The sequence below is a fragment of the Gobius niger genome (assembly GCF_951799975.1).
Source record: "Gobius niger genome assembly, chromosome: 4".
Taxonomy (NCBI): domain Eukaryota; kingdom Metazoa; phylum Chordata; class Actinopteri; order Gobiiformes; family Gobiidae; genus Gobius; species Gobius niger.
In genome coordinates this window covers 29,357,236-29,384,970 of record NC_136855.1, presented here as the reverse complement: position 1 = coordinate 29,384,970, position 27,735 = coordinate 29,357,236, and the positions used below count along the sequence as shown (strand labels likewise).

The 27,735-nt window shown below is 41.9% G+C and overlaps 1 protein-coding gene across 1 annotated transcript; it reads right to left on the bottom strand.

Moving 5' to 3' along the window:
• Nucleotides 1-373: 373 nt before the first annotated feature.
• On the bottom strand, nt 374-27,157 carry kif13ba (kinesin family member 13Ba). The gene is made up of 39 exons (XM_079555154.1): nt 26,967-27,157; nt 26,447-26,752; nt 23,945-24,035; nt 17,260-17,272; nt 17,082-17,142; nt 16,903-16,995; nt 16,376-16,556; nt 15,778-15,865; nt 15,484-15,618; nt 13,955-14,067; nt 13,367-13,478; nt 13,066-13,278; nt 12,874-12,984; nt 12,662-12,796; nt 12,439-12,569; nt 12,231-12,317; nt 11,859-12,049; nt 11,521-11,782; nt 11,165-11,327; nt 10,923-11,078; nt 10,654-10,803; nt 10,429-10,563; nt 10,169-10,342; nt 9,925-10,082; nt 9,718-9,850; nt 9,482-9,637; nt 9,303-9,402; nt 9,070-9,196; nt 8,909-8,964; nt 8,667-8,791; nt 8,316-8,591; nt 8,076-8,228; nt 7,924-8,001; nt 7,794-7,844; nt 7,362-7,506; nt 6,602-6,732; nt 5,544-5,603; nt 4,776-5,343; nt 374-3,305 (listed from the first exon to the last, which is right to left on the bottom strand). Exons 2-39 carry the CDS (start codon nt 26,514-26,516, stop codon nt 3,100-3,102), a joined length of 5,388 nt encoding a protein of 1,795 aa, XP_079411280.1. The 5' UTR covers nt 26,517-26,752; nt 26,967-27,157; the 3' UTR covers nt 374-3,099.
• Between the last annotated feature and the right edge of the window lie 578 nt (nt 27,158-27,735).

Below are 27,735 nucleotides of genomic sequence, written 5' to 3'. Positions count from 1 at the left end.
GACGAAAATGCAACACAAGAGAAAAACGTGACAAAAAGGCAATGAAAAAGTGTCAAAAATGTGACAAACGCAGTAAAAACGCAAAGAAAACAAAAGACAAGCAGCACAAGGATAATTGTCTGTTTAGATAAGTTTTGTAGCTGAACTGGAGAAAATACACTTTGTTATGATGGGGGTTAAGAGGTAAAAAAAAAAAAAAAAAAAAAAAAAAAAAATATATATATATATATATATATTTATATTTATATATCTATATATATATATATTTATATTTATATATCTATATATTATTTAGGCTTTTAAGAAGTCTGACCCCAGAATCCACCTCCAAGAGTAAGAGAGAAAATACAGTTAAATGAAGATCCTTGTAATGAAATGTTTCTCGGTTTCATGCCTAATGGATTATGTGCATCATAAAGACATTTGACTTTGATAACTCAGATTATTAATACGGTGCTGCAACTTTATCAAACATTGTATTGCACAAACAAAATACACTCATTGCACAGAATGTACAGCTGTTTCACTGAACGTTACATTGACAGACCACATCTCAGACAGAAAACACTGTTCTTTTTTCTTTTAATAACAATGTATTTTGTTACATACACAACAGTTCCACAACTACCTTTTTAATTCCATCTGGAAAATTGTGCAAATGTATTGAAGCATGGATATGAGAAACGATGTGTGGAAGATACATGTTTTTCTTTTTTTTCTTTTTGAGGCACAAAACAAAAAGGTCAAGAAAGAAAAGTCCAGCAGCTACGGAAGCTGTTGGACTTTCATTATCCGTCTCGACAAAATTCAGAGCAAACAGAAAACGGTTGACATTCACCCGCCCCCCTCCAAAACACGCACACGAAAATATTGCTCCCTTCATTCAATACTTCAATTATGAACCACAAGACAAACTTCTCCGTTACCGATGCCTTCACTTCTACAACTCACAGTATCCGTCTTCTTTGATAAAAAATAACCATCTCCCAGAAATGATTCCAGCCTCATCATCTTCAAGGCTCACATGACAAAGTGCCTTCTCAATTTACTGCTTCATAAAAATAGTTGCTGCTAACTTTAGCTCAAAGGCGAAGGTCTGTGGCTAAAATACACTAAATTCCAATCTCGCATATTTACAGTAATAGATACGACTATGATTCATGATAATCCCAAAATGTAATTTACATGAAAATTTACAATAGCAGCAATTTTCTCAAATCATTTGTGCAACATTGATTAAATTAGCAATTTTCATGCAATAAAAGCATGTGTAAAAGCATTTACAAATAAATAGAAAGTCAGTCCTCTCCGACAAAGAGGACGTGTTAATAAAAGGAATGCAAAATATGCAATAATCATGAGTAGACAGAGTGTGCTTATGTGCGTGATGTACAGTATGATATACCGGCTCCCAAATGAGATCTCTGCGTCTTCATCCAACAGCTCTATATTGCATTGGTGTATTGCTTTGACAAACATGGCTAGGTTTGCTCTAAACAGCTGTGGCCTGTTCTACTCGATATGTCAGAAAATCCAAACGTTTTCAATCATTCCACCGAGGCCAAGGCTGCTGTTAAAGATTGAAGTCCCAATTCAAAACATCCCATAGTTTGCAAAAGCACCCATTGATATTAGCTCGTTTTCCCAGATGTGTCAAGAATAAAAGTCACGATGAACATGGCAAATGCATAGATGAAAGATGAAAGATGAAGGCTTCTATTATTGTGAAATTCCTCCCGGAAACTCTACGCGCCACTTCTTCCCTGCTTTCCTCATCACATACTTCTTTCCCTCGGCAGCACCTCCCCAGAGTCCTTCAGTCCACACGACGCCACCTGGTGACCAGATGCCACCAGAATCCCCCTCTGGATCTAGGGATTTGGATTTCAACCATTTTTTCATTTCATCTCAATGCTGGCAGCTTCAAATACACTTCCTTCCCCACAGTTCAGTGCAGAGTTAAAACCGTGCAATAACATCTTAAAGCCTCCTCAAACAGATTGAGAACTTTCATAGTGGCTTTGTCCAATGACGATGCTGACGTTTGTACATTAATGACTTACAAACTGTACATCTTTTACAGTCACTTAACCAACTCTTCCGCGTTCCCCCTCTCCTCTGCAGTCGCTGAGATCGCCTTACGCTTTGCACAAGCCATCGGTTGCGTTCAACAATTTTACAATGACCTCATCTTTTATGAGGGGCTGGGCTGGAAGTCCTTTCAATGGGCAAACATCAAGTTCATGTTTTTGGATATTGTAACCGCTTTCGGACACAGGCGTTGAACATTGTGTTTGTGTTTCATGTGGATTGGCCCAGTAATTACACAGATACAAGTCAAACCCAGTGGAAACATCACGGGAACGCAACCCATTCTCCAAAACACGGCGCAAGAATAGATCTTAAATAAACACAAAACGAACGCTATCTAGTCCATGGAAAAGGCACATTCTGGGACAAGCCAGAGTCCTAGAGGGAGAGAAGACTACGCCGCACCGCTCAGAAACAGAGAATTATGGGATATTGAGTTTGACAGGTATATTCCTGCTGTTAAAGAGGGCTAAGAAATGCAAACATGTCACTGTGAAAGCCAGCCGAGTGGTATTAAAAGCACTTCAAAAATACATCAAGAATTACTCTTTACATTCATAGACAAAAAAGTACAAATGACAAAGGGTCACGGCCAGAGTGGGGACGTAAGAGCACACTTCTTATACCAGACAACAAAAGATTAGTCAGACGATGGCCTAAAATACGGCAAACTGTCTAACCACTGAGAAAACATGTTGAACTTCCCACATCGGCTCTCCATATAATACCGAAGTCACGAACTGCGCCGCGTAACACAGCAACATGTTTGCATCTCAGTTTCTAGTCCATGAAACCTCTCTTAGCAGTCTTCCCACTGACTGTCTCCAATACGAAAAGCTCCAAAGTTAAAAACAAATATAATCTAAAAGGTTACACATTTGTACGGTCTTTCTCACGAAGACGTTTATTTTCATCCATGGACTGAACGGATGTTGGGGCTGTTGCATAGAAAGTGGAAGGAGGGTTTTGGGGAGTGGCCCTCTCCCTGGATCCTCCCTCGTGTCGGTCTCAGCTGGTCCAGGACTTGCGGTTCTCACCTCGGCGGCCGACCATAGCGTCTCCTCTGAGGACAGGGACGTGCGGCGATGGCCCAAAGTCTCCTGTGGATTTACTGGTCCTCTCGCGGCGGGACACACGGTCTGGGCGCACTAACACGCCGTAGCCGGCCTTACAGTGGAAGTAGCGGTGGCCTCCCACTGAACCGTCGTTCTTGCCTGTCGGAAAAAGAGGCAACTTTAGGCAAAGTTCCATATCCTCTGCACAACACACTGACATCCCTGATCTGAGCTGGACTAATGCTATAAAAGCAAGTGGACACTTTGAACTAAAAATATACTAATCCTTCTCATATAATTTTCTGGAATACATGGAATTCTTGTATTCAGCAATCCATATTTCAGTATTTACTCAAATGTTAATGCTCCTGGATGTGTTTAAAATTCACCGTGAACTGAATGTCGCTTTTACATAATACGGAAAAAGAAAATACAAATAATAAATAAGTAAGGATTAAACAGCGAGGAGCCGTGCATTATACGGTTTTAATGCACGACGCTGAGTCAAGAACACCACGGTCCCACAGACATTTTATTTATTCAAATGTTTACCGGTATTTCATTTACTAAACTCACAAAATATGCCAAACTACAGGGACTATTTTACATGGGTCTTAAGCCGGTCTTACACCGTCTGTCCAGGATGAGCCATTCTCTCGTTGCAGCTCGGAACTCTGTCAGGCTCAATAAAACACAACATCCCATTCAGCTCCTCCAACCTTAACTCCTAATGTCGTTGCTTTTGTAGTTCTTACGTGCTCTCCTCTTCTTCCCGTTCATCAAAAGTTTTGTTTTGGCCAAAAAAACTTTTCAATTCACAACACAATCCATCTTATTAGTTACTGTCAGTCAGTCATCGAGTCAGCTGACTTGTCACCTAACGTTAGCTACTTAAGCGTTTATCTGATTCAGCTATGTTATTGTGTTGCCATGGTGACGCCAGTGTACCGGACTACATATAGAAGATAATGCACACCTGTTATCTGAATTGTCACTGGCTGTGGTACAAGATATATTATTCTAGGTCTATGTAATCTTGCGTTCATGTTGTCCCTGTTTTAATGGCCTCAGATAATTTAGGTTTGTAGAAAAGTAACTTGCTATGCAGGATAAAACTTGATAGGAAAACTAAAATATTTGCTAAATTCTTCTGACTACTATTGCTATAGAGTTCGGGAATGTGACGTCATATCGCTAAGCATTATGGGATTAGCAGCAATTGTAAATGAATGGAGATTTTAAAAGTTAAAATACTGGAGTTATTGTTCACATGAAAACACTTGGACACCACAGTGAGTTAGATGTATTTACCAGCAGTAACTCAGCAGCTAACGGAGTTGTTCCACGGCTTTTTTCCACTTTTTATACTGTTTTTAGCTAATGTTAGTCTATGGAAATGTATGCTAACAGCTGCAAAGATGGCGGATCTCCATGGTAACTGTGGACTTTGCAAGTTATGTTTAAAAATCAAGATTCAGCGCTCACATTTTAAACATGTCCAGGAGCATTATTTTTTTGAGAGAAGACTTAAAAAGGAACTACTAAAGAAATACAAGCATCACATAGATTTCAGTACGTTTGAAAAGGTCGAAAAGTCACAACGTTCATGAAAGTAACCGATTTACTTACCTACAGGTGTGTCCAGCTCCACTCCCACCCAGACTCCTTCAGCGAACTGCGTGAGTCCCACGAAGCGCACGGTCCCCGCCTTATTGCTTCCTACTGTAACGTAAGCGCCCTCTGTCAGCCAATCGGGCAGCACGTCGTCATGGTTACGCTCGTCGTCTACGCAAACCTCCAGCCTCTCGAGGTTTTCAGACGAGGGGAGCTGCTTTAGCCTGGAGGAAGAGTTCTCTGTGGTTCCGTTCTTGTGATTGGCTGAACTATGGGGAGCGGGCGGGGCAATAACGGCCATCTTGGATCCGCACTGGGGAGGAGAGTTTATAACATCGCTCTGGTCAGTGTTTGGCGGCTGGGGAACCGCGGGTAACGTGGTCTCGGCAGCCGCGAGGGAGGAAGACGAGGAGGAAGGGTTGAGGACGTCGGACAGGGTTACCGTGGAAACGCTACTAGAGAAATAGCCGCTGGAGGATTGGCTCAAGGGGCTCAGGGGAGTGGTGTCATGCGGGTCATGCACAGGAAGAGGAGGGACGTCTGGGAAGTCGGCCCGCCTGTCTCTCTGACGAAGAATATTGGTCTACCGGAGACCAGCAGTAGCCGCAGGAACATGGGACCAGAGCGCATGCAGACAGACAAAACCAAAATGAGCAAGAGAAAAGGAACGCTGATTCATGAAGCCTAACATTAGAATTATAATGAACAACATTTTATTTTATATTATGCAAAACTATGACAGACTAGGTTTTCTATTGCGCTGAGAAAACAAAGCACTCTCACCACATCAACCTTGACTTGGCTCTCGTCAGGCCCAGCTGATGTGACGATACGAGGCATGTGCTGTGGAATAATGACAATATGTTATTACATTCATACTTCACAGAGGCCTTTGCTTTATCTGGTTTACAAGTAACTTTGTGGTTTAGCGGTGCTTGATAATAATTTTACATAAATAGAACTTAATGTAAAAAAAAAAAAAAAAGGGTTCTCGAGATCTGTAGCTCCCCCAAACCGTCCCACACATGTTTGATGATGCAAATTTTTCCTTTTTGGACTGAACATTTTTAAACCATTCAGGAGGGAACTACTCATTTCCATTATGTTGAAATATCATCCTAGCTACAAGGGCAGCAAAATCTGATATAACACTATTAGTGATGCACTACTTTCAAAACAAGACTTAAAATACTAAATAAGGACCAAAACAAGGTTAAAATAAAAGAATAATTGTCTTGTACACATTTTCTTCTAAATCGGACCAGTGTGTTTGACAGTTTCGACTTCTCACTTTCTGCAATCTTCCTCAGAGTTTGTTGCATGTTACTGTGACGTGTCTTGTCAGCTGATTTACACAGGTTTTGTGCTGTTGTCCTAGCGCCATCTGCTGTCCAACTTCTTCAGTACAGCGTCCCGGGTTTGTGAAAGCAAAAAGGCCCCCTCATCCCGGTTTACTGTCCCTGCTGTAAATCAGCTAACAGGACATGTCACAGTAACATCATGTGACTGCAGGAAGTGAGTCGAAACTGTCAGGTATGAAAAAAAAACCCACACTGGTCTGATTTATAAGAAGACGTCAACGCAAGACTAAAAAAAACTTTTTGGGAAGAAAAAATAATTGTGACAAAAGTGAACATTTTCTGGGATATGAATACTGCATTGTCAAATATTGCGATAACAATAATTATTGTATACTGCATGGTTCCATAGTTTCCCTAACCCAAGTAAAAGTATCCCTGATGTAAATTATAATGAAATATTCCAGTAAAAAAAAAACCAAAAAACAGGAAATCCAGCTGAATAAATGTGCGCCACACTTTGAACATCCCAACTTTGCTGACCTGCTGGTTTTGCGGAGACGGCCTCAGCTCCTTTTTGTCGTCACGTGCTGGAAATAGAGACTTGAGCAGTTTGGGCATCTGAGGAACCAGCGCCTTCACTGAAAGATAAGAGGCAGCAAGTCCTAAACGACCTGGAGGAGGGAGGAAGGAAGGAAGGGGGGAGACGAGGGGCGCAGAGTAAAAGGAGAAATGGAGAAAAAAAAAAGAAGTGGTGTGGGAGGAAGAGGAGGCATGAAAGATTAAGAGAGTTGAAAGCCAAATTCCCAACACAGTGACAGAGGCAGACACCAGCTGACAGGCAAAATGCAGATGACTAGCTGAATCAGTAGCGCTACTGCAACCAAAGCAAAAAAAAAAAATCATAAGTGGTACTTTAATTTTGCTCAATAATTGAGCAAAATCAATCGAAAGATGTGACACTGATTGATTACAAAAACACATTATGATCATCTTGGAAATACGAACAGAACAATGGATTATGTTAGGAAGAGGTGAGGAAAAAGATGAAGCAGCCAGTCTAAAAATAGAAGACTGAGAGATGCATTACACAGCAGTTCTGCGCTGAGCAAAAGATCCAGGCCAGAGATCGAATGTGATGGAAACAATGACACATGAGATGGTTGAAGGATTGCAGTACTTAAGCAGTATCCGTGGAAAGGGATGACTGAATGAGGCTAGCAGTGAAAGGAGAGCGGCTGTGGAGAAGTTTGATGAAAGATCATGAATTAGAGGAGAGGGGATGGCAAGTCAGGAGCTTTACCTTGCTCTTGTTCCTGGGTTTGGGGAGACGCGAAAGGAGCTGGTGATGGAGCGGGCGATGGAGAGTAGGTGGAAGGAGAAGACGCTGGGCGTGGGAGTGTGCGCTGGACGGGCATACAGATGTCCTGTTGACTTTCCCATCGCACCTGCAAAAGACAGGTCAGCAAGTCAGGCTTAAAGGTTAGGATATACTTATGCTATGGTTCCCTGCATTAAACGCCGCTGGAGCAACTGTAGGAGCAGGTTTTTTAGTGTTTTTAGTGAATACCCACAAGAATCCTACGTACACACGGGGAGAACATACAAACTCCACACAGAAAGACCACGTCTGGCCCAGGATTGAACCCGGAACCTTCTGTGAAGTACGAGCGCTAACTGCTGCGCCACCGTGCCGCCTAAATCTGAACTGTGTTATTAATCAAGAAAGAATCACCTTGTCATCCAGTAAGCAGCTTGTGGACAGGTCTTGCCTGCTTCCAGACAGCTAAAGACAAAAAAGAAAGCGATTGAAAAGATATGGAATATCAAATTTACATTCAATATGATTATGCAAAGTGCTTTACTCTGTTCACAGAAGGAGAACTTAAGCTTCGTCTGCTGCTTCTCCCTCTTGTAGTCAGTTGCTCTTTCACAGCTACTTCCTGCAAACGGAAAACACACATTAAACTTTTTATTTATTTTTTAATGATGTGCTTTTATTTAAAGAGAGCCAAACCTGTCTGAGTCTGTCCAAAGTGAGGATGTTTTCTAAACTAAGCACACTGCGCAGGTATTTCTCTATGGCAGCTTCTTCTTCTCCAGACTGGCTGTTGTGTGCATTAGCAGCGAGTCGGGCCAGCATTTCTCGGTCCTCAGTCCCAGGGGCATCCTAAAGAAACAAAGAGGTGAGAAATGAAAATCCTCCAAAAATGTTAATGGTTAAACACTGCAGACTGTTGGCCCACGGTAGACGTACCCCGGGAATGTTGGAGACCACCTCAAACGTGACCCCACAGCCGGGGATGGTGCTGCGCGTTGACATTCTCTTTAGGAAGTTGTGGGCAAAACCTTGGCGACCAGGGTTGACATTGACACAGATCCTCTTCCTGAGCACCAGCTGCATATCAGCGGGATGACTGAGCTGTACTACAACGCGAATGGTCAGGTAGACCCTCTGCTCAGGCCACGCTCCTCCACGGCTGAGCTGGGGACACTCATGCACAGTCGAGTCCCAGGACACCTCCGCTTTCACCTGAACAGTTTGATAAACAGAGGAATGAGAAACAACTTCTGTGGCTTTAAGGTCTTTAGCCTGCAACTCTCTAACCTCTCCATCATAGTGCTTCACAATCTGAAGGTCAAAGAAATCATCCTCATCCTCTCCGCTCAGAGAGGCGTCCCAGCCGCCAGTTTCAGGAACCTCAAACTGATCTTGAGAACTCAGGTCATCAGCTGAAAGAAGAGAATGTGATTAAATATCCTGTCAATCATTCGGTTGGAAAAAAGGTCATAGCTTATAATCATGAAATTAAAATAGTCAATTTCATGTGCAGTATAAGACAAACTTACGTCGGAGGTTTAGGAAAACAACAGGAATGTGCGTTTCCATTCCAGGAAGAGGAACCCTACAACACAAAGCACAATATGACCAACCTGAACATATTTCTATATTCAGAAATACATTTCATATCACAAATAGTTTATTTTCAGTTTAAAATACAAACTCATACCATTCAGCGGGTGCTCCAGGAATTCCACTACCAGCAGAGGGCACCATCACTGCATTTCTTTCCTCAGTCAGAGTCAAGCGCCACTCCAGCAGCTGTGCTTCCCTTTCCATGTCATCTTCCGTTTTTTCTGTGAGTAATACAAGCCCATTTAAAAGCACAGCACACAAACGTGTATGATTTATACAAAGCAATGGCATGCATTAGGAATGAGATTACAAAACTGTCAGCAGTACCTGATTTGCTGACCAGGTTCTGGAGATGTTGGTCAAGGTATTCCTGCCTTTTTGTTAGAGCAGCTAACCACTGTCGCCTCAATCGCTCAAGATCTCGTTCCTGTATAGAAAAACACTTAGTAAGCAAAGAGTAGTAACCAGTACTTCTACAAACATTTCAGAGGAGAAAGCTTCCATACCTGATAGCTGTCCATCTCATCTCCCTCTTGGTTGGCTGTAGCTGTTCTGATTTCTACACATCCCACGGACACAGCCAGAATAACCTCCGATATCAAAGGCATAGTGCCCGAGTCCTGGACTGAACGCACATCTACCTGCAACCGCCTTGACTGACCCTGAAAATAGGAATAAGAACATAACATTTACATTATTTTGATTTTAATTGCAGCTAAAAGTGTTATGATATAAGCACAACCTGGCGAAGCTGAAAGATTCCCCCTGTTCGGACGTCTCTCGCAGGAACAACCTCAACAGGAACAAACTCTCCATTTTCATTTATCTCCAAGATCTGAATCCACAGCTCCAGGCGACGAGTTACTTCACTCCATCTGCATACAAAGTGCACATTTTATTCAATAATGAGTTGTTTGTAAGATTTGTTTCTTTGTTTTCACAGAGGTACCTGTCACGTAAAGTGCGTGTTTTGGCCTGGATGATACTTAGGTCCCACAGCGCTGGGTTTCTGCCAGAGTCTGCCTGCCTGTGACCATAAACTTCAATGGCAACTGCCCCCTCAGTCAGATATTCAATAAAATCCTCAGTAACAGACACCGCATGCTCCTGTGGTGCCCAAATAACACATTTAGTTAGATCTTTACAGCTTATATGTTGATATACATATATTTGCTAATCTGTAGTTGCTTCACCTTGCAGCTGTCAAACACCACCATGCAGTGTGGATCCTTGCTACTTTGAGAAGAAGATGAATTATCTACTTCAGGAGCTACAATGAAGGGTTCGGCTTGGTCACAGAAGGAGTACTGACAGAAGACAAAGTTTGACAGATACTGAGGAAGACCAGTGGCCAGCAGGATCTTGATCTGCACAAAAATAAATGAATTAAATATACCACTGTGAAGAAAAGAACTGACACTAGTAAAAATTAAAGGAGAAAAAAGCTTCCTACCATACAGACTAATTTACGGTCTTGGATGTCAATGATTTCATTATCTTGGTTGTTGTCAGGGTCATCACCTCCTGCTATGCTGTCTTCAAGGCCACCTCCTACTCTCACCACCTCCACATGAAGACGTCCTGCCACCTTAAAACACAGTCAATCACATGGGTTTAGATACAAAGTGTCATGTAAACCAGACATTTGTAAAGTTAAAAGTTATATGTGACTGTCTACCTCTCCTTTCTGGTTGATTATGGGCACTGCATACTGCAGCTTTACGTCATAGAAAAGACAGGACAAAAATACATTGGCAACCCCAATCAGGCTATGGTTTTCTTGCTCATCGAAGAACGGGTCAGCTCGGCGAAAATATGTCCGCATGCCCTGTGCACATTTAAGAGATAATTACTAAAAATGGTAAAAATAGAACAATAGGGCCTCTATAGTCAACACAATATTTTGATAGATGTTAGCATCCAAGCTTATGATATTTTTTTACTAACTGGGTTGTCTTGATCTTGCTGTTGATACTCTTGCCACTCTTGGTACAGCTCCCTCATATCAACAAGACGATTCTCCATTTTTTCCAAACTCCAGATTTGTTTCCCCCGGGCCCTGCGTCGAACCTGAATAGCTGGTTCACTGAGCACAGCGTCTCTCTGCGGAAAAAAACAACCAATTTTTGAGATATTTCCTCTCAACAACAATAAGAGAAAAAAAGTCTGAACATAATCAGTGAATAGACCTTGCGGTTAGCATTGAGGTTGTCGGCTGGAATCTGTAAAGTGACCCTGAACTCCGTGTGTCTTTCCAGTTCATCGGAAATGTAACAGGCCTCTTGCACTAAAAGGTTTGCTCTCACAATCTGCTCTCTTAACCTCCGCAGACTCCTCACCAGCACTGCCTCCCTGCGGGAAAATGAAAGGCCATTTTATTAGTTGACATTCCAATATTTGGAAAAACTAATTCTGGAGTGTGAAGATTAATATTTTAAGATTAAGTGCACAGGTGGCATTTTCAAACATTTGATATTTTACTGTATATGCAGTATTTGCGATTTAGTTTGTGATTATTTGTTCAGCTCTCATAATAAAAGCTGACCTGTCTTCACTCCATTGTCTGAGCCTGCTTTGGGCACTAGTAGAGTGGCTCATTCCGCCCATGCTGAGCCTCTCGAGGCTGCGGTAGTGGGACTGTTGGCCTTGTTGAGCGGGCGCTGGTGAGACAGACAGTCGATCGGGGTTGAGCTTTCGTCTGAGCTGCTGAAGCTCCTGCTCGTACATCTGCCTCTGCCGCTCCAGGGCCGAGCGTTTCTCCTCTTCGTGCTGCCGCTCCAAAGACTGGAGCACAGCCTGCATGGGGTCTGAAAGGACACAGAGTAGTCACAGACGGACACTCACTAAACTTCAGCACGATAATCTTCTTGTATATTCTCTTACCATTGCTGCCCAAGGCCTTCATCATGACCTCGGTCTGGGCAAACTCGTAGGAGAAGCTGACTTCGCTGGATACTTCACTGGCTGTGTCCCCATCGGGATCTAACTGTTCACTGCTGTTACTGTTCTTCATGACACCACCGTCACCTTCCTCATCTTCACCTGTCCGCGACCGCCTCTTTGGGAGATTGATTCTGCACACAAGGGTCAACCCTAACTATTTAGATACATACATAGCCTTTACATATATGAAGGATACAATCCAAAAGTTCAGAAATAGAATTGTGTTACTCTCAATGACTTGGTACAAACTAATAGATAACAATATACAGCGTAATATCAAAGAATATACACATTAAAACAAAACTGAATCACCTAAAGAAGTGGTTGTTTCCCCAGAGGATGCGGTCGCCATGGTGGAGCTGAAGCGCAGCAGTTACTGGAGAACCATTAACACACGTCCTACAACAGAAACACATTGCTTTGACTACTTAAAAGTATACATACCACAGAGGTGCCAAGCATTTCCAAAATCTGTGACGGAAGCGTGATAGCAGTACAGTTGCTGTATGTAGTTACTCACCTAGCATTGCGATTAGGTGTTAGGATGACAGCTGCTTCTGAAGTGAGGTCAATAATACAGTGCTCCGCCTGGATACCCATCCCACAAAGCTGAATGTCCTGCGAGTCTGCTGATCCCACCTTTGTGTGCTCCTGCAGGAGAAAAAATAAACAAAATCACTTTATGAAGCTTTTACAGGAATACAAACATATTTCATCAACGATAGACAGGATTTAGATGCTACCTTTAGATAATACACTAATAGCTCATTGAGTGCTGGGTCTGCATTAAGATTGACAAGAAAACTCTTGTCGTCTCCAACTTTTATTCCTGAAGACTGGAGAGAAATGCCCAGGGACTCCAACTGCTTCTGTCGCTCCTATAAGAAGCAACCAAAATTATTGCCAATGATAGCAATGACACGCTTCAGTCCACTATAATGCGCCGGTTTTTAACCTGTGCTATCTCCTCTGTTTTGCGTAGCTTCTCTTCCCACGTTACGGTCATCTCCTGAATAAGCTTCTCAGACTCTTCCAGGCGGTCCTTTAACTCTGGAGCCTTCAGTGACTGGGGAAAACATAAAGCAGTTGAGCGTGCAAGATAAGCAAGAAAATTCACATTTTATTAATAATTTCACGCAAATCCAACCTCCGCCTGGGTCAGTTGCACTCGTAGTTTCTCCACCTCTTCTCGGAGCTCCCTAATGATGCGAGCGTTAGGGTCTTCATTAACCACTGCATGGTTCACGATGCTTTTGGCCCGGTCAGCATATCTCAGTGTGGACAGCGTTTCTTCATAATTGTCTGCTGCTGGACTAATTGTTGCAACCATTGCCGTGCGGCTGTTTCCCCCAAGGCAATCCTAAAGGTCAGCAAAGGCAGAGAGTGAAAGGATAAGATGAATGTTTAGGATCATGTGTGGTACAGTAGGGGAATAACACTGACTGTACCTTTAAAAGCCAAGTCAAAACTGAATCTCTGTAGGGAACAAACTTGTTTTTGTTCTTGGCAGTTCCCTGTTCAGCCAGAGCAGAAATCACTAGGCCTAAAGTAGTCAAGGACCTGAAAGCACATTTGTACACTGATGTCAAATGATGGGTCACTTATTTACAACCAGTTGAATAGTTTGCGTTCAATAAACACTATGACAAAGATGGAGGACAGGCCTGAATTCTTTGTCAAGTGCTGATGTTTTGGCCTGGTTACAGTGAAAATGTATATGCCGTTTATAGACTTGGACACAAAAACCTAAAATGTATTCTTTCATTTGTCCTGTATCTAACAATGAAAGGTCCACTAAGATTATAGAATTTCTTCAAGGGAAAGTTTTTTTTTTGTTAGGGGATTCACTGTTTTTCAACAAAATTACCAATCTGATATATTAAGACATTAAATCCAACAATGTTATGAACACAATCTATTGGATCAAACTGGTATTTTCACTTTTTAAGCAGCTGTTAAACCATTAACCATTCACCACTTACTTGAATGTGATAAACAGTAGAAGTAGAAGATCTACAAAAGCTGCATGTACTTACTTGTTTATGTTACTTCCCTCCTTCAGCCTTTCCCCTGCTGCACCTGTTTTCGCAGCTCTTTCACTTCCAGCCAGATCAACCAAACTGAGCCGGCTGACTTTCTCTCCACTCGTCTGAGGAATGAAGAAGATATCATTTTTAGAGGACAAAGCATTATTGAAATTTGTTTAGGTTATAACAATGTTATAAACACATGATCAACTGTTCAACAAAATGAGTTTTCCCTCTTTGAGTGTCATGGTAATAGGTTCCCTTAGTGCTGTCCCAAGGGTCAAGGATCACTTCCTGCATGCCTGCCGTGGGCCTCAAGTCTCCTGCCTACGACGTGTAACAGGTCAGTGCCTTGCTTACAAAGCTGAATGGTACACCTGGCCTTGTGACAAACAGCTAAAAACATCAACCTAATGGCAGCATTAGTTTACAGTGTTACATCTCCTACATTTATCTTATCACAGTCATGATTCATATAATGTAGAGTAGTCACCATCTGATTATAACTCATGACTCAACATGTGCGTTTTAAAGCACCCTGCACACTGCTGTTTATAATAGTAAATAATAGAAAGAGTGCTTTAATGTAGTACAGTGTAGTGTGGCCAACAGGTTCCAGTCACCTCTGAATGTACGAGGTTACCTCAAAGGTAAACAATCAAACATGACTCAGACGTTTACTCAACACACAATGTACCAGGAATTAGAGTTAAGAACTAAAAAGCCTGCACCCTGCAGCGACCTGATAACATCAACCACAAGCCTGAAAGATTACAACAGGACTAAACAAACAACACATTACTATAAATAGCCGGCAATGGACAAGGGCAGTTAAGACAGATTCTGCAATACAAAATTTGATAATAAAATACTACAAAGGGAAATGTAAAATGACAAGCGTTTCCATTATCAGCAATGCTATACTGACAGTGGGATGGACTGTTAGCATTGACTGCTGAGTAGAGTCATCAGCCTGCTATTAATGTTTCATAATAAGCTACAAAGCACTTTTTAAGTTTAAAAAAAAATATATATATTTATGAGTCATGTGGATCCAAATCTGTGTATTTTTCTTCATTATTTTACCAAAATGTTAACATACGACATAGTACCTCCTTTTATTCTGCGCAGAGTTAGAGCAGATGCAGTGTAACCAGTGATTAACTGATGGCTACATGTTTTATGAGCTAAATGATTTTTGATGAAAGTACAGAACGACTTTGAGATAGACTCTGGGCGTGCCCTGAAACAGAGAAGGCTGTATCATCTGACTAACTGACAGTTTGCCTGTAAATTATTAACAGCAGTTGCTGGTGGCAAGTTTCTCTTGAAATAAGAGCAAGGAGCAGGAGAAGCCATGTAGATCATCGAGGAAAGAGAACTAGTCATTGGTGTTTTGACAGTATTTTGATTTTTCTACTGCAATAAGTGACATTATTAACTATGGAACTGTAATCAGCATATTTGCTGTGACATCTATAAACAAACTGTCCACCATTAGTACATTCATGCATTTGCTACACTGAAATAAATCTTACCCCAGACTGCAGGTCTGTCAGTGTGTGCGTCAAGATGATGTTGAAAACAGCATGTGAGCGACTGCTCTCCTCATTCATGTTAGTAGCAGCAACAGTCCGAGACTTGTTCCCTTCTGACATTAGAGACTCAATATCCTGTCAAATAGTGATGTACATGATAAGACACAAAATCCATGATTTGAACATTGCTGCTTATGGCTTTGCACATAGAGATCGGTATCAACAATCGCATTAACACCTTCGGAATACTAGTTAAAAATATATGATTGAATGCAGATGCCAGATTCCGCTCACCTTATAACAGGCCACAGCTAATCGAGAGAGGCCATCCACGTAGGGCCCCAGTACTTTATGCTCTCTGACCTTTAGTGCTTGCCGGCCCCTTCAAGTAGAAAAAACAAAACATGAATGCAGAAGAATTTTATTGTTCATTTACCAAAACACTTGTTGTGTATGGTCCAGTAACAGTGGTGTGAGATGTGCCTTGTATGACAGTTTTTGTGTGGCGCCCTGGATGAAAGCAAAGGTTGGCCATTTCTAAACTTCATCATTCCTTGGGTAAAAGCCATGTCCATATGGAAGTCAGATGGTGCTCTGGACTATGGACCACTTTACAAGGGCCAGAGGCCATGCTGTGAGAGGAGGTCAAAGGTCATGCAGGCTAGGGCAGCTGATTTACTGCTGACCTGCTGGACATGAACTGAGGTCCATCAGGAGTTGAAGCAGAAGGCCATTTTTTTATTTACTGACCACAGCTGCTGGTGGAACACAGCCATCCCAATGGCTTAAAATGTGAAACACCAATCAATAGCTTCCACACGGTCAACACCAGTCTTTGTCATTGTTGCATTGGTATTTGTGTAAAGAAATGATGCCAAGCACAAGGTCATACCCTTTAGGGTCAAGCAGATCCCGGACCTTCTCATTGTAGATCTCCATGTAAGACACCTCCACAGTAAAACATTCCCCCTCTCGCTGTTCTTTCTGTGTTCGATCAAACAAAGCACTGCATAACCGGGGGATCAGACCAGGCTGGTCCCCTGAACCCATCATGGTGTAGGATTTTCCCGAACCTACAAAATTACAGGGAAGATAATTAATAACATGTGAATGGCGTTGAAAACACAGATTAAATACACAAATGATCATCTACTGTACATGAGGTGTTGAAACCTGTTCTTTGTTAAACTGTACTCGTACTTTTTGAAGACACATTCAGCACAAGTTGTTCTTTTTATAAAATATGACCTATTTCTTTGAAATGTGGTGATACGCAGTTTCCACTCAAAGGCATCTCATTGTAATACAATAGTGGCACCACGGAGATTTATGATGTTGCTGTAAAAACTGCATTACAAAGCTGCGCCGCTGTACACCCTTTGTTTCTGCATACCGGACTCTATAAGCCTGGGTTTTCACCTGTTTGTCCATAAGCAAAGATACAAGCATTGTATCCCAAGAAGGCATTGTTGAGAAGGCTTTCCCCAAGGCACTGGAAGACCACCTCCTGACCTGTGGACAAATACATGCATTTAATTCTTTAAATATAGATCAATATTTCCCTCCAGTTTAAACTTTGCATAACGTAATAGACCAACCTGCAAATTTTTCTGTATCTGTCTCATCCATCGACCAGAAACAATAATCGTATGCAAACACCTAAAACATAAACAGCAGCAATGTAAAGATCATATTAAAATTAACTTAACTATTTTATTTATTATTAATACACATTTATTACAAAGGATTAGGTCAGCGTTATATTTGTGCTGGTACCTTGGACTGGCTCCTGATGATGTTTGGAGGATCAAGGTCCACAGGAGCACGTGGAGGGAGAGAAAGAACACATCAGGTAGGAGTAATCAACAAACTGAGTTCAAACTATTCACATTTATTTACATTTCCTTCAACATTTTTGGGTGGATTATGATTTATATCTATTGTGAAAAGGGGGCAAAACAAAAAGCAGAAGAGAGACTGGATGAGAAAGTGCCCTTAGGCATCCTGACTTTCATATTATTTGCATAATATTTGCTTGCCGTATGTCAAAATCAACTAAGCAAAGAAAGCAGGCAGTTTGCAATGGTGCATGTTCAAAGGAATCTGAAGAATGGATGAGATGGTGTAAGCCTGTCAAAGCATGTGTGGTGGTGTGGCACAGGGCACGGGGTGGGGGTTGGTTGGTTGGTTGGTTGGTGTGTGTGTGGCACTGTGTGGTGGGATCAGCTGGTGGCATGGAGGGTTACTGGGTCAGAGCCATGTTTAGAAATTAACAACACCGCGAGAGAGCAATGCTTCTGGAAATAGAAAACAGTGACATTTACCAAGAGGAGGAGCACAGCTGATAACATGGTGACTTAATGACAGCAAGTCTAGATATGTCGAACATGTTCATGCCAACAGACAGTGAACTGTTCTTGTAGGATTACCATTGGTTTAAATGGTTGGGAGAAAGTATAAAAAGTATTGTACTTGTATTGTGTCAAAGTAAGGAAAAAAACGACCACTCCAACAACTCCTACTGCGAACACTGCAAATACTTCAACAAGGGCAGGGCATCTTCTCTTTAAAACACACGCAGGTACAGCAGTTTAGCATTATCTCTACATAGAAAGTATAGCTTACTTGCAATTTAATTCAAAGACCCTTTCATTAATTATCTTACATATCTTTTGGTGTTAAAAAATCCCTGTAGGCAGAATTCAACAGCGTTCCCACACCTGTTTCTTTTTACACATGCACATTCCTTTAAAACCAAGACTGCAGTACTTGCACATTTCCGTTAGTTTCATAGTGTAACAGTTTGCCCTGTGGTGCCTTTTTAAATGTCAAAAACAGAACAAAACAGAAATCCTATTCCTTAAATCTAACTAAGGTGCGTAAACTAAATATGAATTTTCAACCTGTACTTGCAATGTCTGCAAATAGACTGCATAAGATCAGCTGCAAACATCAAAATGTCCCATCTTCTTCATGGGCTCTCGTGATGTTTAAAAGCTGCTAACCTGTAGTGAAAACCTCTCAGACATTTTCTGAAAGTGGTTCATGCATAAGTTTAGAAGTTCATATTATAACCACAATACAACTGTGTTGCGTGTCAGAAAAATCTAAAACATTCTATATTTTCTCTAAATTATTTTGTCATGCATCCCAGAGTAGGGCTGCATGACAAATAATTTTCAACCTTTGTTCTTTTCCTTCACATTCCTCCTGGGGCTAAGAGCATCCCAGTTTTGTCAATAACTCCCCATATGCATACGCTGGAGGGGCAGAAGCTTGGCAGGCCTGACGTATGTAGTGATGACAGCTGTCAGAGTGGCTCCAAAAGCTGCTGGCATGAAGGGTCACTCACGTCTTGTGTGCAAATGTCCATTACAGCAGCTACAGCCCCTGTCTGACCAATGACTGCGCAGTTTAGGGCAGTCAGGAGAGCTGTGGACCCTCCTCCTCGTCCACGGCTTGCTCCTCTGCTCAGATTGTCGTCATTTAAAAAATAACTTGATGCATGGCTGCTTCCCCCTCCCTCGCTGCTCTACTGCTCGGGCATTCTTTCTTTCCTCCTCTCTGGGACTGTACCATCTGCGGCCGTGTGGGGAGAACTGGATGCAGGGGAGCGCTTAACATGAAAAAGGCCAGACAAAGGAATGTGGCACTTGGAACAAAAGTAACTAGCTGACATACATCTGCGTAGTCATGTCTGTATTTACAGGACTCCCAATTTTCCACTGTGTCACCAACACTGCATCACCATGTGAGCTAGACAGAGGTTTTTAACATGGTCAAAGACTGTGTACTGTACATTGCTTGTAAAATGCTTTTCCAGTGTTTCGAAGTTTTAGGTTGACAGTCTGTCAACAGTCTCTTAAGCACCACTTATGCTAGATCTGATAGAGCAGATGAAGTAGATCACTGCTGAATGGAACAACTTTACTGTAAATGGCATAAAAGGCAATAATGAAGTTGTTCCGATTTTAATTAAATCTATCGATTAAGAATCACCACAGCATAGTGTGAAGTGTGAACAATGGGAAGAAAGTGTTTTTGTGCAGTTCGACAGACAGTACTTTACTAGGGCTGCAAGACATGAAAAAATACAGTATATTGTTACAGTTGCCTAATACTGCATGCTAGATTAGAGTATGTAAAAGTTTCATCATGTGGGAAACTTCCAAATGATGAAAGTTATGCTATGTCAGAACTTCACTTATTTGGCTGTCTGCCTATTGCCTCATTTGAGCAGAGTCTCTAGGCCTGAACAATAATATACAAGCGCAGTCTCACATGCGGACAAGTCCGACATCATTCCAACATATGCCAGCCTACACAGCCTCTTTTGTGCATCACCTTGGAAACTGAGCCACTTGTGTTTGCCTCACTGACATCTGACAGGGGACAGATTGTTGTCAGATTGTGTCAACATTGAATTTACCAGTCCTATGCAAACAGCTTTTGGTCTCCAGGCAGGCGAGCTATAGTGTCTGACCACATGTCTGCGGGCGAGTTCACTTTTCAAGGACATGGTGCCCTGGAGTTCATCTGTAAAGGTTAGGACACCCCTGACCAAAATGTGTAATAATACATAATGGATGTTAAGTGACAAATATTTCCTTATTCAATGACCAAGTAGTGTAAAAAAGATTCTAGCATAACACAAGCTCCAATTGGTAGTTCAATAAATGTGTGCAAGTGAAACTAAAATGACTAATACTCTACTGCTGACTACGACACAATTACATAAAAAACCTAGAAATATGGAAGGAAGCATCGATAAGATTTTAATGAAGGCAGAGCAAGTCCTGAATATGTTGTTAAGAGAGCTATTGTATGGCTTTCAACAGTCCTTAGATAAACAACAATACTCATAATGGTACCCGTCAGGAGTTTGGACATTTCATTATTTTCAACACTATTTATATTGTGTGATTCTCAAGGAAAACATTAAACTATGAATGAATACATGGGCTTATGTTGGAAACAAAAAAGGGTGAAAAAAACTCTTCTTCTTAGCCTCCCTTTAATAAAGCCATAAATAAAGTCTTTATTCTTGGCATTTTCTCAATGACCGTCCTGTGAAGTCAAAACCATTTCTGGATACTATGTGAAGCCCATTGAGAAAATGTCAAAAGTGGGCAAAGCAGTAACTAAAGCAAAATGCGACTATTTTGAATAATTTATGTCAACTTTTTTTGTTTAAAACATTATTCCATATATAGTGAACATTTATACATGAATCCCTTGACTGAGAATCTACAATGTTAATAGTCTTGACGGGTACTGTACCTACTTGGTTTGGCGGGTTTGGCATTTCTAATTCTTGTATTCTTTCCCCACAACGGCAGCACCTTGAGAAACGTACTAAATTTATACTCTGATGCCACCACTATGAGTCATGGACAGAGGAAATGTGAGGAAACGAAAAGCCAAGCCTGTTTTGTGGGCTCCATTAACTGCAGGAAAAACTGACACTGGCACCACAGAAGGGAAAGGCAAAAAAAATGGGAATCGATGATGGTCTTAAATGTCACGAATGCAAAAACAAATACATATGTTTATTTGAACTGAAAATAAGCCGCTGGAATCACAGCAACGGAACTAATTCGAAAAGTTCAGTGGCCTCAAAACATTTCCCAGGGTTCAATTAGATCAGCAGCTCTTAATGGCACCCTTTCAACCATTTACAGCAGATCTATACATCCGTCAATACAGGCTGCGGTGAGTCAAGGGAAGCTGCGTTAACACTTTAATGGAGCCAGGGAGTGAAACAAAAGTGTGGAGTTAATCCTCTTTAGTAATAGATTCTTTCTGTCAACCAGCTAGGTTCAGCCTCTTTGAATGCATTGTAAATATGTGGGCACGTCATTAGTGGAGGCTGTGTTACATGTTTAAACAGTCGAGTAGATGGCTAAAGCTCTTGATTTGCATTCTCCAGTTTCAAACAAAGGATATCCTGATAGTTTGGCAAGATAAGCAAATAACATCCACCTGCGGCACCCCGACTCAACTGCCTGCTTCCTTTGTCCAGTGCTATTTGACTTGTTAAAGCAAAAGCTGAGAATTAAAGCCGGACGCAGCGTCAACAACGCGCTACTCGAAGCCGTGCGCCGTCTGCTAGTTTTGGCTTTTGTCACGGAGAGATGGAGAGAAAAGCTATAGCTCTGCTCTTGTTCGCGCCGCCATAAAAGTCAACAGACAAAGTTTATGACCGACAGATGCTCGAGGAGAACTACGGCTCTTCCCCCTTCAACGCCGTCTCTGACTGGCTTAAGAGAGGGGCTTCATGGTCACCGGCGGCGACCCAATGTTAACCTCCCCCTGTGTTGCCACGGAAACGGAAGAGCCGAGAAAAAAGGGAGGAAGCAGCGGCTGTGGGAAGTTATGACCCAGTGAGAAGTGAGGGAAAGAGACAGTCTGTGTACATTTTATGTTGAATTATGTATGTTAGGGCAGCTGGATATTTGGGGGGGGAAAAAACACCCACATTAACGTTACACTTTGTGGCACATTAATAATATATGAATTGTTAAAATTACTTGTATGACTACCTAAATAATTGCAGCCTTTGTTACTGGATAAGCACAACCATTAAAAGGGACTACACAGAGTTTAAAAATGTTAAAATTATGCAGTTTCCTCCCCCTACATGTTCCAGCAATGTCCTAAGGTGTAGAATATGCCCAGAACTATTCACCGCAACTACCTCTAAGCTTATTATAGAAGGTGCAGTTACACACATTACCTGAGGTGGCAGTAGAGAGTATAAAATGGCCAGCTTGCGTCTAGCCCCTTTAAAATTTAGATTTTGGCTTTGTTACGATTTGCAGGCAGTCGTGTCAGCAGCAACACCTCTAGAACCGGGGAGCCCCAAAGGCTGTGCATTGAGCCCCCTCCTGTTCACTCTGTTGACCTATGACTGCACTTCACAGCACAGCTCAAACCTCTTAAATCAAGTTTGTAGATGGGTACACAACAGTGGTGGGTTTCATTGGCAATGAAGACGAAAAACAAACTATAGGATTAAAGTGAGCAGGATTGTCATGGACTTCCAAGAGAGCAAACATTCAGCATGCTCCTCTGACAATCAACAGTGCTGCTGAGGAGAGCAGCACCAAGTTCCTGGGTGTGCAGTGCGCATCATAGCACAGAGAACCTTTCCTGGTCCACAAACACTACTACACTGACCAAGAAAGAACATCAGCGTCTGTTCTTTCTCCACAATCTGATAGTGAGCCTTTAGTGCCACCACCATTCACTCCACCCGTCTCACCCGCAAAGCCTTCAGGCTGTATAGTCTATGGGCCAGGTCCAGCTGACTGAAGGACAGCTTCATCCTTCATTGGATTTTGTAAATAATTTGATATTTGATTCAATTTGCACCATTGGTTTATGAGTAATATAATTTCATGGATGAATGACAATAAAAGTATCTTCACATCACATTTTAGACTAATACACCCCACTACCCTACGGTGTCAGTCTGACTTTCTTCCAGGCCAACACCTCCCTGACACACTGGCAGAACAACACACACAGTGTTTGTTGTCGACTCAAAAAATCTCAAGCCTAAAGCCAGCATTATTCCCTACTTTTGATGAGGGAGTCCGCGGCAGCTCCCACAGCCACAAGGAAATCTTTCTTCCGATGCAGCTGGTTTGTTCAAAGGTGGCTGCTTGTAGCTAACTAGGGCATACTCTGTGATTTTTAATTGCATCAAACCAAAAAGGCAGTGTGAAAAGTTCAGTCATATTTATCTCTGGATTAATGAGGCGCTTTCCCTCATCCATCTGGATCAATTTTGCTGTTGACCCATTTTATGAAACAGAATATTCGCTCCTCCAATGAGTCTACATGGTGGAGCTTCAGAATTGGTGTTTCTTTGTGCGGCTTTAGACTAGAAAAAGAACAAACCTTTTGCTTTATCAACCAGTCATAAAAGCTTATTAAACAGGATACAAATTGTATGAGCGGAACTGATTTCTTTACCTTATTTGTGCTTTTCAATAGAAAATTATCATTAAAAGGTATAACTGGTCATTTTATAATGAATTTAGGGCCTGACTATGCTTACTGCCATAATTACACAACATCTTTACATCTTTTACATCTCTCTACATCTTTCCATGACTCCCAGGTCACTGATGTAATCCGATAGCCCACTTTTCATGACAAAAGCTTAGAAATGAAATTGAACAGTCCAGTAAATGAAAGAATTCCATTGTCCGGTTAAATCGGGCGAGATGAACTAATCATGTGAACATCAACTATGCGCAAAACACCTGTCCCACTGAGATCCAGCTGCTCAGGCTGTTTCCTGCCAAGATTGGCATTATGATGGCAGAAGAACATTCCTTACAAATCCAGCACAGAGCCATTAGACAGAAGCATTCAGAGAAGTGGGAATGTATGACACAGCAGTAAGATCAACAACAACAGAGCCATGCACTTGGAAAGGGTATCGTGTTACCTGGAGTCTTTGGACAAGTTGGTTCCTGAAGGATGAAGGATGGTCTGGTTCTTCATCATCTCCACAACACATTTTGTGTTTAATTCCTTCTCTGCAGATCAGACAAACTCAATGTTAACAACAGCGAAGGCACAATAGTAAAACTGCATTTTCTATTTTTTTTATTTACCAAACGTTTAAACCAAACACACATGCTGTATGAGATAACTTGTTTCCTTTTTTTTTTTTTTTTTTTTTACAGGCAGACAGGCAATTTTACTGTCAGACAACCAACAGCAAAGTGACCTTTAAACTTTTAGTATTAGGCTAATCAATAATATGGGATGTGCAGAGGCAATCTGTCACTGTGTCTCTGACCCACAGAAAAAAAACTCTCATACTGTGGCTTATTTACCCTATGTTGCAACATTTGGTCTTCAGCATATTAGATCCAGGGCCAGCGTCTTTGAATATGATTTCATTAAAACGTTTATTGTTCAATTTTGGAAATAAAAACAAACTATCACATAGTTTTGGGCTGTACATAATTAAAGTTTAAAGTCAGTGGCATGTAATCAAGTGGTGGGGTCACTTTTGTCAGTGGGGATACATAGATGTCAGACAGATAACTTAGTACTTGATAAGATAGAACGCAAGACCAGCACTTTAGCCAGATTATTGTTTGTTCAAGGCAGAAACAAGGACCCTTACGCCATAAAACATGTCCTTCACCAGATTAAAAAGGTGAGAAATTTGAACACTACCATAACTATGTGCCACAAGTAATACTTTCCTTTGACTTCACTTGATCAAAATCTTTGAGATGTAAATTCAAATGTAATGTTTGCTTTAACACATTAACAGTTACACAAAAATGTGGAGAAATTCCATAGAATTCCCCAAAACCCCAGTAAAAATGATCTTGTTTACAATTTGTCTTGACCTGATCAGCTGTTCATAGACATGACATCATGCACATGCCAAGAACAATGACGTGAGGGTCAGCAAGGATAACAGTGGCATCACATGTGAACAACATGTGAATGGATGATTTCCACAATTTACAGGTTAAACCTTTATACCTATAAACCTATACAGCAAACCTGTAAGACATGATTTCATTTAGTGAAATCCTCCTTTTCCAGCCTACATTACCCAGGTGTCCCTTTCTGACAACCACTTCCTGCTGAACAGAGGGGAAAGTGTGATGTGAAGTTGTGAGGATAAATGAACTCATTATTTGCTGCTTCTTGCTCCACAGCCAGCTCCCAGTTTCCACTGGGCAGCTCTGTGGATGGGCATCGCTGCTCTACCAACCCGCAGGTCATGTAATAACACCAAGCAGGAAAAATACTGGTGTTGCTATGGATGTGCTGGTGCTACTGGTTGCCGAGTTCTTAGAAGGACATGACCATGGGAACTATACCATTACGCAACGTTAGCAAATATTCATTCCAACATACTCCCTTCCTGCCTTTGTCCAGGCAGGCAGGCAGCTACACCAGCCCCAAATCTCGGACATGGGACAACCACTTCATGTTTTTAGGTATGGAAATATTCTAGTAACACACATATGAGCATCATAACTGTAAATTCTTCCAATTTAAGTCCACACAACTGCATTGCTCATACAAGTGTAGTTTTCAGAAATTGTGAGAACTGTGAGTTAATTAAACAACAAACAAACAACTAGCTAGTCTCTTTATAAATACACTACAGTGTCTGCTGAGACAGCTCGCTTCTGCTCAGGAGTTATGGTAAAGCATTGCCTATGGGAACAGGGGAGCGATCCACTGCCTTGGTCTTGTGACCAACTTCCCCAGCTCGGGGCAAAATAACACACGTGGTGCACAGCCGGGTGTCGGTCAAATACAAGGCTTCCTCCTCCTCATTTCATGGTGCTAACCACTTAGCAACATTACCATCTTTTAATAGTATAAAGGTGAGGTGAGAACTGAAAGCACCGTCAGGATTTCCCTTTTGATATAAAGACATATGAAAGATAATGCCTGCTGATTAGAAACCAGGAAAAAGCCCCTGAAGTCTGAACTTGTGCTCCAAATGCCTAGGTGATTTTTTTTTAAAAATACATAGCAACATAATGAAATATTGGACCAGTCTGAACTGAACCCTAAAGTTAAAATGCATGTGAAGTGGAGGGTTATGGCACGTCAATAATCAGTAATGAATATTTGGGGAAATCTAGTAATGAAATCCACTTGCACCATGGCAGTCAGCCACAAGGGAAGCTCCATGGCTGCACATGTGCTGTCAAGACTGGAGACACAAGCACACCGCAGCTTTTTCTCCTCAACTTGCAGCAGCTCATTTCACTAATGGGTGGTGACTTCGGACTGACATTTAACTCCCAGGAAATTAAACTGTCAATAATTAAGTCAGGCAAATGCCCATGAGCATGGTGGACTGGGGGTTCTACAAACCAGCAGTTGCTTTGTTTGAGGTGCCAGATTCACAGTATGCCAATAATAACATGTGATGTGACTTGTGTAAGTGCCTTCTCACCTCTTCTGTTCATGGGCCGCACACGGACAGCCACCTTGACATTGGAGTCATCCAGACCGGTCTCCCCCATGATGACTCGTAACCAGACACAGATAATGCTGATCCAAAATAAATCAGCCCTCCATTTACAGATACATCCAAATGCCTGGAAACGATGCGCTAGCCGTAGTGACGGCCAGCTAGCTTCGGGAATTGCTCCATAGAAAAGGCATGTCCAGGAAAAAAAATCCTGCAGGAAGACAGCCGAGGCGTTTTATTTCCAACCGCTGCTCATAGTCTGTGGTCATTTAGTCCCATCCATCGTCTCTGTTAAAAGGAAAACAAGATATAAAAATCAGTTTAGCGGCCGTGGACAATTATCTGACTTTTCTCTGCTTATGATAGCTGTAAAACCAAAAAAAAGGCTAACAAGCTAATTTCCCTTATAAAGCGAATGGGTTTGGTAGAAGAAAGGCACGTCTCCTTCCCTCTGAGACATAACGGGTCCCCACGACAACACGCCTTTGTTGACACCGTGTACCTTATGTTTTTCATCCCAGTGGTGACACCGTTATCCTGAAACCACAGCCCAGACAACGAGGAGCGAACCGCCCGGCGCTCTCTTCTTTCAGCTCTCCAAACGCTGTCCACTATCCATTCCTCCCTCACAGTCCCATGGTCTGCAGGTCTGGACCCGATTTGCATCGCTGCCCGATTGGTTCATGAATCGCTTTGCGCATGCGTGTGTATGTCAGACTACGGGAGCCCTTGTGTGACAGGTTTTTGATCTACCCCGTACCAAAATAAAACATAAAGTCGTGCAATACCATGGATGTACCAACAACAACAACAACAAAAATCACCAGGTTTTTCCATGATTGTTAGTGGAAAAACATTGGGTGTTATAATTACCAGTGGCTGGTCGCGCCACTGAGCTCCCATCATCCATCCTCCAGCTCAAAGCAAGCTACAAACCATTAGCAGGCTTCGCGCTTCCGTCGGCTTCGGTAAGACTTTTTTTTAAGTCGTTAAAACGTTGCCAAATTTTTAAAATACAGCAATACTAAACTCAAAGTCCTTTTCAATGAGAGAAATGTTGAACTTGGTCGAAAGATCGCTTCAAGTTAACTTTAAGAGTGGGTTCTTGATCAAACACTTACCCCACCCACCTCCACCACCACCCCAGTACAACTTTTAACGAATAGCGGTTCTTGTCTTAGCGTATGACATGACAGCCACCGCGATCAAGAGAAATAGAATAAAGTCATGTTATGTCAGCTTCACCGGCTTCGATAATAAAGATTGAGAAG

Bases quoted from the DNA above. Each gene is read 5' to 3' on its own strand.
- kif13ba (XM_079555154.1), bottom strand. From the start codon at position 26,516: ATGGGGGAGACCGGTCTGGATGACTCCAATGTCAAGGTGGCTGTCCGT. The intron at 11,783-11,858 runs GTAAGAGAATAT...GTGTCCTTTCAG, and splicing joins GAAGGCCTTGGGCAGCAATG to ACCCCATGCAGGCTGTGCTC. The intron at 7,845-7,923 runs GTAAAGCACTTT...TTTTGTCTTTAG, and splicing joins GTTCTCCTTCTGTGAACAGA to CTGTCTGGAAGCAGGCAAGA.